Here is an 11,214-nt window from a genome sequence, read left to right as displayed (position 1 = left end):
CTTTTATTATTATTTCTCATTTTAAAGTCTTATGCAGATAAGTCCTCTTTCTGTATTATTGCTCTTTCTAAATTTGAAGAAAGCTCCTTTGGTTCCTAATACTAGTATCAAAGAGAATCTGCAGGAATACTCGTTTTTTGAATTTTGACCCGAAGTCATGCTGGCTGGAAAACAAAACCAATCCCTTATAGTTTAATAGTTAAAACCCAAACAGAATTGGAATTTGTACAGTTCCATTGAATGTTTTAAACTCGAGTAGATCATGTTTGTCGTAAGTAAAAACCAAGCTAAAGCCTTATCTCTAGAGATTTTTTGTATTGTAACGAAGATAGATTTTGTTGAGTGATTTCTTTCCTTCCAAGTAGCTAATAAAGCTTTACACATCGCTCCAGTCTACTCTATCAGCAGCAGCAAAGCAAATAAGCAAATGAAAACTCACCCATTTCATTACACAGTTTTCTAGTCTTTGTCTATGATCACTTGCGTTCACCACCTATTAATGCCTTGGCAACTGGCAGGAGAGCAGTGAACCTCTCTGGAATATGAAAAAGAGGCAAGAGCGATGAAGCACGATGAGCCCACAGAGACGACTGTCAGAACTGCTTCCAGGAAGAGCCCCCGATGGGTGGACCAAGATGGGTGCTTGCATTTTGTCGGACGGTCACCACCTCTACCTTTGTCCACACTGTCCAATCTCTGGACCCTCAAGCCACTTCCGTTGCTAGCCTCTGCGCACAAGACCACCTCCAAGATGCCCTCTCCCTCTTCCACGCCCTCCGATCACCTCCAGATACCCAAACATACGCAGCCCTCTTTCACGCCTGTGCCCGTCTCCGCCGCCTCGACGACGGACGTGAGGTCCATCGCCACCTCCTCGCCCACTTTCCCCTGCACGACCTTTATCTAACCAACCATATGATCAATTTCTACGCCAAATGTGGCTGCTTGAGTCATGCCAGACAATTGTTCGATCAAATGGCTCAAAGGAATATCGTCTCCTGGACCGCCCTTATCTCTGGATATAACCAGCACGGAGAGCCCGACGAGTGCTTTCGTCTCTTTGCACGGATGCTCTCCCATCACTTCCCCAACGAATTTGCGTTCGGAAGTGTTCTCAGCTCTCGTGCCTTCTCTCGTGATCTCCTTGGCGGTCGGCAGGTACACTTGCTTGCGATTAAAACATCATTTGATAAGTGTGTTCACGTAGGAAATGCTCTTATTACAATGTATTCGAGCTGTAGCACCACCGAGCACAACGTTGAAGATGATTGGCTGATGTTTCAGCGCATGCCTTATCGTAATGTTATCACGTGGAATTCTATGATCTCAGGTTTTTTGCTTCGGGGTCATGGACTCCGCTCGATTCAACTTTTTGTAGAGATGCGGTGGGCAGGTATTTGCTTTGATCGTTCCACACTAGTTAGTCTATTGTCCTCCTGTTCTAGCCCTGGGAGTTCCATGCAGTGCAGTCGATTGCACTCACTCGCCTCAAAGACTGGGCTTAACGAGGATGTTGAGGTTGCAACTGCTCTTGTGAAGGCCTACTCCATGCTCGGGAGTGATGTTGATTATTGTTATCAAGTGTTCTTGGAGGCTAAACAGCGTGATCTTGTGTCCTGGACTGGTATTATCATGTCTTGCGCTGAGAATAGACCAGAAGAGGCTATCCGCCTTCTACATGGTCTCCGCCAGGATGGATTCAATCCTGATCGATACACCTTTTCCATAGTTCTCAAGGCATGTGCTGGCCTAGCAACTGCACGGCAGACTTCTGCTATTCATGGACAGATCTTTAAAACTGGGTATCAGGATGATGTTGTTCTCTCCAATGCACTAATTCATGCATACTCACGCTGTGGCACCTTCGAATTCGCAGAATGTGTGTTCGTTCATATGCAAGATAGAGACATAGTCTCATGGAACTCAATGATCAAAGCATATGCCATGCATGGAAGAGGTGAAGAGGCTTTGCTCCTCTTTTCCCACATGGATCTCCAGCCAGATGCTACCACTTTTGTTGGGCTCTTAACAGCATGCAGTCATGCTGGACTCGTAAGTCAAGGCTGTCAGATTTTCAATAGCATGTTGGAAGAATATGGAACCCCCCCTCAATGTGACCACTATGCATGCATGGTTGACATTCTTGGCCGTGCAGGCCTTCTAACTGAGGCTGAGGATCTAATAAACCAGATGCCAATACACCCTGATTCAGTTGTGTGGAGTGCATTGCTTGCTGCAAGTAGGAAACATGGAAAGATCAGCAGTGCACAACGAGCTGCTAAAAAACTAATTGAATTACAGCCACACAATTCACTTGGTTACGTAACAATGGCTAACATCTACTGCTCCAAGGGTAATTTCTCTTCTGCAGGCTCTATACGGAAGGAAATGAAGCAATGGGAAGCAAAGAAGGAACCGGGTTTGAGTTGGATTGAGATTCAAAACAGAATTCATGAGTTTGCCTCTGGTGGGATAAGACACCCGCGGAGGGAGGTGCTGTTTAAAGAGATAGAAAGACTGGTGAATCGATTGAAGGAAAGAGGTTATGTCCCTGAGACTAGTTTGGTGTTGCATGAGATTGAGGAGGAGCACAAGGAGAAGCAGCTGTATTACCACAGTGAGAAATTGGCTTTGGGATTTGGGTTGATGATGAGTGACTCAGCTACTACAAATGGTGCTCCCATAAGGATAATGAAGAACATCAGAATTTGTCTGGATTGTCATAACTTCATGAAGTTGGCATCTGATTGTGTTGGCCGGGAGATTGTGATAAGGGACGCCAACCGTTTCCACCATTTTAAAGGTGGGTCATGCTCTTGTAAGGATTACTGGTGATGGCCTGGATAATTGCTCGAAGAAACTCTTAGTTCTTCTGTATTTGCTTTTTCCATCACAGAAGTTTGGGTGGATGGACAACTATGAACACTTCACCTGGAAACTGGAGATTACATGTCAACAAAAAGGGAGATGTTCTGTACGAGGGATCTAAAAGGAAACACCAAGGATTCACCCAAAATATAATATACTGGACGAGCTAATTACTATGATAGTTGGACATTTTGTGTAACCATTGTTGGTGAATATGATTTAAGGGGAATGTGACCATGTCTTTTCTCCATCCATGGAAAATACTGTATAGTATGAAAAGCAATAGACATGGCTACTTTTGCGTTTAATTTCTTTATCACAAGAGTCCTCATGTCTAATGCAGGTGCTACTGCAAGATTTTCTAACTTCATTTAATCTGGTCCAAGAAGAGCTGAATCATTTGCTGTAGGAGGGCGATGTCCTCCAATGGTGATTGGTTGCTTGTTGAATCACCTGGCAATTTTAATTGTGGCCTCACTATTCCATAAAATGAGAATGGACTCGAACTATTAGACTGAAGTTTTAGTGCTTCACGTAGATGGTTCAATTGGTTCAATTGGTGTCGTAGTCAATTATTAATGGAAGGTTACAAAAAAAGTTGAAAGGATAACATAAAGTGAAGTGTGCTCTTGTTAATGGTAATCCGTGTAGACCGAAGGTTGATTCCCACATTGTTTTTTATGATAACAAAACTTAATTGAACTAATAACTTGTAAATCTAAAGTATTTTCAGATACTTTATGGCATATTTGCCCCACTTATATAAATAATAAAAAAGAGGGGGAGGAAGCTCATTCATGAGCTCACTCCATACCATAATCACCTTCTTCTCATAACTCATCGCCTAGCCCCTTCTACTTTCTCCTTTCAGCTGGCGCTAGTGTTCCACTAGAAGATCAAAGCTAAATGTAGTGAAGCAAATTTGGATTCCCAAGGGAAGCCTAAATTTGTCTTCCAAAGTTGACACGGTGAGACCCAAGCAAATTTGGGTTTCCAAGGTCACTTGGTCTTCATAACAAGGAGTGAACTGTCCGAGCCAAACTACACACTCCATGAAAATCACCTAAATAGTTTGTGGGACATGAATTATGTAATTAAGAATTTATAATTTGATGTTCATGTCAATTTTAAGGTTCATCTTATGCAATTTGGTTTTGAGGATCGACACAATGATAATTTTATCATATACCTAATTAACCAATCTTGAAATTTGTTCGTGAGGGACTAAGCTATCTTAGTAAATTAAGCCTTCTACATCAACAAATTTTTTGTTTAGCATTTGGCTTCAACCTAGTTGAGGATTGAGAAATTAAATAAATCTGAAACCTTAAGCTTAGAGTGTTAAATCTATTACATTTAGTGTTGCCTATGTGAATTAATGACTTGGAGCATATTTGAAAATTGAACCCACAACCATAAATTCAAACTTAATGTATAGTTATGCCCATAACAAAATGAACTTCAATGACTATATCAAAGCTTGGAATTTGACCACCTTATTGATATGAGCTACATTGACAATCATTGATTTGCTACTTGTGCAAATTGTGATATTTGACACAGTTGTGTAAACTATAAGCATGCATTAGGAATCTCCCTAAAATAAGAATTGGTTGCAGTTTAAGGGGGAGTTAGTCCACAATGAAGTGGAATGAATTCCCCCCGCATTACCTAGGTCATCACAAATAAGGCGTTAGTGTAAAAAGACTTGAATTGAAATGAGATTACACCATTTCATCTGCCCAGGCAAAAACGGAAGAAAGTTGATTCTTACCTTTTTTGCGAATCATCCACTTTCCTCGCACGACGCGCATTGCCTCTTCTTCCCACTCGAAAGGAAAAAATTATCCTCATTCGCTATTCTCCTCTCCCTTTCCCTCGGCCTTCGTCTCCTGACGATTTTTTTTGCCCCATTTCTTCCTCTCAACTTCGCTCTCTCTGCTTTCTCTCATTTTCGCTCTCTGCTTTCTCTGTTCGCCCCAACTTCATTCATCCCGTCTCTCTCGCTGTGCAATACCTAGGGTTTCTGCCATCGGCATCAGCGATTCGCGGGATTTTAGGGTTCTTACCAAGTCTATGATGCTTCGGAGAACGGATTGGGACAGGAACCTCGTCAGTGCAGAGCAACGGAGGGACATTTGTTGCCGTGAGGTCAATCTTCACGCCCTAACAGAATCTTGCGGCGGTTTCGACGATCTCGGAGCCGCCTGGGAAATCCAAAATCGAAGGTCTCTTTCGCGGCAGGGCTCTTCGACGACGACGACGACGACGATGACGATGACTTATTATTTTTTATTTTTTTTCCTTTTTAAAATTTTATTCTAATAACACGTAATTAGTATATTAATTTACAATAAACTTTAATCATAAATTAGTTTAATTATAATAAACTTTAAACCATTGGATTTACATTTTGTGTTAATATATTATTAATTAATAATACTTAAATAAATATATTATGTTATTGATAAATTAATATATTTATTTATTTATTATGTATTTTTTATTTTTTATTCAAATAGTGAGTTTTAATGTTAAAAATATCTTATGTCATTAAAAAATAATTTATTTATTTATTATATTCGTTTATGTTATTTTTAAAAATTTTATTTATTTTAAATAATTTATTCTAGTCACACGTAATTAGTATATTAATTTATAATAAACTGTAATCATTAATTGGTTTAATTATCCAATTCCTATAATTAATTAAACCATTAGGTTTATTTATTCTATTCTCTTATGTTATTTTTTAATTTTTTATTAATTTTATATAATTTATTCTAGTCACACGTAATTATTATATTAATTTATAATAAACTATAATCATTAAGTAATATAATATATTTTTAGTTAATTAGGATATTAATATATTGTGAACTACACGTTAAATCACTTATAAGTGTAGTAATCACATTTATTTTGGTTAATTATATGTTTAGGTATATGTTCTATTTAGTATATTATAAAAGGTTACTAATTCTCATTTTTATATCACATTTTTCATTTAGGGGCACTAACACTGGAATTTGTTTTCCAGCCACTTGAACTCGTCTATACTAACACCCAAAGATGAGTTGAAGTTGAATCAATTCATTTTACTTCAATTCAAGTTCATTGTGGACTAACCCCCCCTAAGGGAAAGATTATTTTGTTGGAGAATAGAAAGTCAAATTATGTGTCTCCATACAAATTAATTAGGCCTAATATAATCAGAATGGATTAGGACCCAAATTCGAAAAAAAATATAGAAAATATTTAGGTCCTACTACCATTAGAGTCTATATAGCCCAAAATAGAATCAAATGTAACATCTTAAATATTTGGATACATTGAATGTCTTTTTGCCTAATGAAGTATATTAAAAAATTCTTGATTTAGGCAAATCAGGCTCATATTGCCATTGGCCTAACTTATACTGCAAGATCTAATAAGTTGGGTGAGTTAAAAAGAATAATATTTGAGTAAATGCATATTAGACATTATTACTTATGTAGCCCTCTATGGAATAAATGTACTCATGCTTTTAGATCTCTATCAAGATTTTGAGAATCTCTTCTCATGGCTAAGGATAACTTTTCACTTAGAAAAGTTAATTATATGCATGATTCATATATTTTATTCTTATGCTTGTATAGAAACTTTGACATAAGCAATTCTTATTAGTTGGCTGCAATAGCTTAAAGAGTGTTTTGAAATTTTTTAGCGCGATTAAAACTTGCCTACTAATGCTAAAATAGACTTTGACATTTACCCTTTCTAGAGTCATGAAGATCTCAATTGTAAATAATATAGATAAATGGAATTGATCTTCACAAAACACGTTGGTCCATGAGTTAATGATAAATCTTATTTTAATGAGACCAAGTTAAAAATTTTAAATCATATTAACGTGCTTAGAGCTATGAGACTCTCCATTGAGTCTCAACCAATCTCCTTCCTTGAGTATCAAGCTCGATTTGTGAATCTCTTACTTCTCAAAGACATATTGAGATTTCCAAACCATATATACAAATTGCAATGGATATTTTCACAAAGACATTAGGAATTGATCAGTTCTTTAAGCGTCGAGGAGAAGTAGGCAAGTGCAACCCACCTACATCTAAATAGCTAGATAAATATCATCCTAAACATAAACTCTCATAAAGATCATGTTATGAGAGTGAAATAGAATCTCATAAATCATTTTTGTTAACTTTGCATAAGGCATGATCAATAATTGTCTGATAATGATTGATCAACTTAAATGGCATGACCGATCAATGCATTGGCAATGATCAATCAACATAAAATGATTCATCAATCAATCAAGTTTCACTGATCGATCGATCATGGTAGGAACCGAGAATATGAAGGGTTTTAAGCGCCAACCCCCCCCCCCCCCCCCCCCGGCATTCTCCACTTTCTATCTGTCCAAAACCCTCAAAAATGAAGAAAAAAAACACTTAGGCTCACGTTTTCCACTCTTCTTGTGTTACCCCCTTTCATATTTTACACCAAAATCAACGAGGAAGGATCCTCCTCTCAGGGAAGAAAAGTTTTGTGGATCATTACACCTAATTGGAGAGATCATTTCTTGACAAAGAACCATAGGAGTAATTTTTTAAAGTCTTTTGTTTCCAAGAGTATGGTTGAGCCCACAAAACTCAACCTTGGATTTTGTAGTAGAGTAATGGGTTTTGAGGAAGCCTTTAGGCCATATATGAATCTATTTGAGTGCCAACACCCAATATATCCCAAATTGGTGAAAGTTTTCTAATCAAATTTGGAAATTAAAGAAACTTCACCAAGAAACCTCTGGATCACCTCTTATGTGAAGAAGCCTCATGTTGCCATCTATTCGGAAGATATCAATCAGATTTGGGAATCTCCACCAAGGGACTAAAGCTGTATATCAAGGAGAGTTAGCCACAAGATATGCCACTTGCCTATCCTCAAACATCCATGTGCCATCTCCTTGGTATTTGGCCGAACAATTGAAAGTTCCTACAGTTCAAAATTAAGGATTTCATCATAGAAGTATGATTTTTGCATGTAAATTGTGACCCATATGCTCAATCCGTGGAAGAGCACATTTTCCTGATTGACGAAGGCTGATATCTTTTGGTTGTGAGGGATCACGCAACACGTGATAATCGACTTCAGGTACATCATGGGTTATAGGATGTTAGACATGGCATGGAGCACTCAAGCCGATGGGTTGCCATTCAAGCAATAGATCACCACCATCCTCTGCCACTTCGAAGTTGACTTCACATATGAAGAGAGCACATATATGTTGCCATTTAGGCAACAAATCACCACCATCCTCTACCACTTTGGGGTTGACTTCACTGATGGAGATGAGCATCGGAGAAACAAAGGTTGGCAAATTCGGGTTTGCCAAGTAAAGAGGTAGGGTTCTCAAGGACACCTTTGGTAAAACCTTAGTTTAATAAAGAGGCTCAGGAGACCAGCCAAGCCCAGATCGGTCTTAGGAAGAGCAATATAAATTTTTCAAAAGGAAGAGAATTGACGCCATCTACTCCTCATCCGACCGACTCTAGATGCTAGAGGAATTTTGTTGAATTTATGAAAAAAAGAAATACTTCATTGACTTGATGTAATCAGAGTACATGAGTCCCTATTTATAATAGAGGAAAGTAGTAGAATCCAATTATAATTAAACTACCATTGCCCCAATTACACCCAAACTCTAACACTTAAAGATAACTCCAAGCATAATTAAATAACTCAACATAAATAGAAGACTAACATAACTAAAACACCTTTAAACTAAGACTCTTATAAGACTCCATTATATTAATTTTGGTTCTGTAAGATTGCTTAATGTGAGAGTCGTGTAAGAGGCTTCCATATCTTCTCTTCAACAAATTTGTAGAAGAGTTTAGGGTTGGGCAACAAGAACTAAAGGAGGGCCAACTCGAGCTTCAGTTCCTTCTTCATATCGTCTTCAACCATTTTGTGTCGCCTCCTCCACCCAAGTACTAGGATCAGCCTAACCAAGTATTAGGTTGACCCAAAGTTGATTTATATAACTTTCTTGCTTATTTATATATAATCAACTCATTTTTTTGCTACATAGATTATTCATGAAATGAATGACCTAGACCCACTTTTTGCTTCACTTTGTATATCTTTTTGCTTATGACAAGAAGGGAGAGAAAGAACGAAAAATGAACTATGTCTTAAACTAAAAAGCTAAAATCAATATATGCATAGATTGAGGGGGGCTAACTCTAAAATTGAATTCAATCATTTTTATTCTCCTTAATGCATATGGACAATGCTAATTTTACTTTCTCTATGCTAGGTTTTTTCATCATAAAAAAGGGGGAGATTATTGACCTAGAGTTGACTCTCATCCATATTTTAATGATAACAAAACTTAATATTGCTAACAATTTGTAAATTACTCATTTAAGTTGTTTTTCATTCAAGAGATACAAAATCAAGAACTTTCTAAAAGAATCGACATATGCATCTCAAGACCTTGAGCTTTATTGATGTGTCAAGTCATCTTGAAGAAGCCCCCATAACTGAAGAAATGAAAAATAGAACTTTAGAATCCAAGTTGTATAGAAAATCTCAAGAACTCTAACCATGTAAGGGCGCAACCTCAAATCTTCAAAATTTACTTACAAATGAATGTTTTGGAGCTTTAGGACATATTTCATTCATAACATGTCTTACATATGCATGTCAAAGTTTTAAACATGTTAGAATCACTTCAAAAAGTTTTTATCATTACCTACCAATGATAGATCATCCAGAATGCAACCTGACTGAAAATATAAAGCATGATCAATCAATCAGTATGACTGATCCATCAAATATAACTAGGCCAAAATGAGCTATAAAGCATGATAGATCATTCTCATTACACTGATTGATCATCCATGTCCAGGTATTGAAAATTATTGAGCATGATCGACCATTCCTACAGTATTGATCAATCATAGAGAAGTGTGCCAAAGAGGCATATAAAGCATGATCGATCTTACACAATTCATTGATCGATCATACTTAGTTTTGCATAGCCAAAGCATCAATGTGTGATCAATTAGTCAAGGTGGACTGATTAATCAACTTATGTTTTCTAATTAAATAGACCTGCATTGATCGATCAATCAATTAACTTAAAGTCTCACAAAAATATAGTTGTTACACATGATAGATTGATCATATCTTTATATTGGTCAATCATTGAGTTGCCAGCTTTTTGAAAATGGTCAAATAATTGCTAGTTTGGCTTTGGGAAGTTATAAATACCCCACCAAATGTGTTTTATTTATTTAGCATTTATTTGAAAACTTATTGCATTTAAAGCTAATCTTAAAAAAGAGCTAGAAGCATTGCAAAATCCCTCATCTCTTAAAATTTCTTCTAGCATCACATTACGTCAAGCTCAAAATACACTCCCATTCGTGCTTCAAAGTTGGAGGCTTGGAAATTCTAAGGAGAAGGTTGCCTCTCCATCAAATTTAAGGGCGTAAGCTTTTTTTCTTTGCTACTTTTATCTTTTACTTCATAGTTTGATCTAGAGCCTTCAATTCTACATAAAAGAGTTTGTTAGAGCTAGAATCTAGCTAATAAATATTAGGGGAAATTGTTTTAATCATATATTTGAGCGTATATGTGACTTCAAAAGAGAGTCAAAATCTCTTTTGTGTAATTTCCAGCTAATAGAATTAATTAGTGAAAATTCCAAAACAAGCATTCTTGGGCAGTGAATACCACTAAGGGAACATCAATAACAAAACATCTTTGCTTTATTTTGTGGTGTGTGCATTTTTATATTTTATATTTGTTGAAAAGCATATTTATAAGAGATGACTCTCACAGCAAGAAGTCTCACAGAGCCATAATTAATATAGTGGAGTCTTACAGGAGTCTCATAGGAGGAGATCTCACATAAGAGTCTTAATTGAAGGTATTTTAGTTACGTTAGTCTTCTATTTATGTTTATTTGTTTAATTCTTTTAGGACTTATATTTTAGTGTTTAACTTTGGGTGTAATTGGGACAATGAAAGTTTAAATTCAATTGAATTCTAATTATATTCAAAAACACATAAAGTCGGTGAAGTTTTTCTCTTTTCTAGAAATTCGACATGGTATCAAAACAAATTTTGTGAGTTGACACAATCAACCAACAAAGATAGTGTGATCCTTTTCTGATCCATCATCTCTAATAGTTTAGGTTCGTATTCTATCTTTATTTCTTTCTTTCCTGTCCCAGTAACCGTTGTTTTCTTGGCATTCACACCTCCATAATATTGACGAAAGATCTTCGAGCATACTTTCCAACTTGGAGTTTACTACAAAGAGAATTTGATATTTGAAAC

At 36.7% G+C, this 11,214-nt stretch overlaps 1 protein-coding gene across 1 annotated transcript; it reads left to right on the top strand.

Moving 5' to 3' along the window:
• Positions 1-309: 309 nt before the first annotated feature.
• Positions 310-3,118, top strand: LOC137956700 (pentatricopeptide repeat-containing protein At1g71420). The gene has a single exon (XM_068804292.1). The coding sequence runs from the start codon at positions 622-624 to the stop codon at positions 2,833-2,835; it is 2,214 nt and encodes a 737-aa protein (XP_068660393.1). The 5' UTR covers positions 310-621; the 3' UTR covers positions 2,836-3,118.
• Positions 3,119-11,214: the final 8,096 nt, after the last annotated feature.

The sequence above is a fragment of the Aristolochia californica genome, unplaced genomic scaffold, assembly GCF_029961685.1.
Source record: "Aristolochia californica isolate CCGP_79_NKW_82.1479 unplaced genomic scaffold, dmAriCali1.0.hap1 SCAF_2, whole genome shotgun sequence".
NCBI lineage: Eukaryota > Viridiplantae > Streptophyta > Magnoliopsida > Piperales > Aristolochiaceae > Aristolochia > Aristolochia californica.
The sequence above is the reverse complement of the archived record's forward strand: the minus strand, read 5'-3'. Positions and strand labels throughout refer to the sequence as shown.

Bases quoted from the DNA above. Each gene is read 5' to 3' on its own strand.
- LOC137956700 (XM_068804292.1), top strand. From the start codon at position 622: ATGGGTGGACCAAGATGGGTGCTTGCATTTTGTCGGACGGTCACCACC.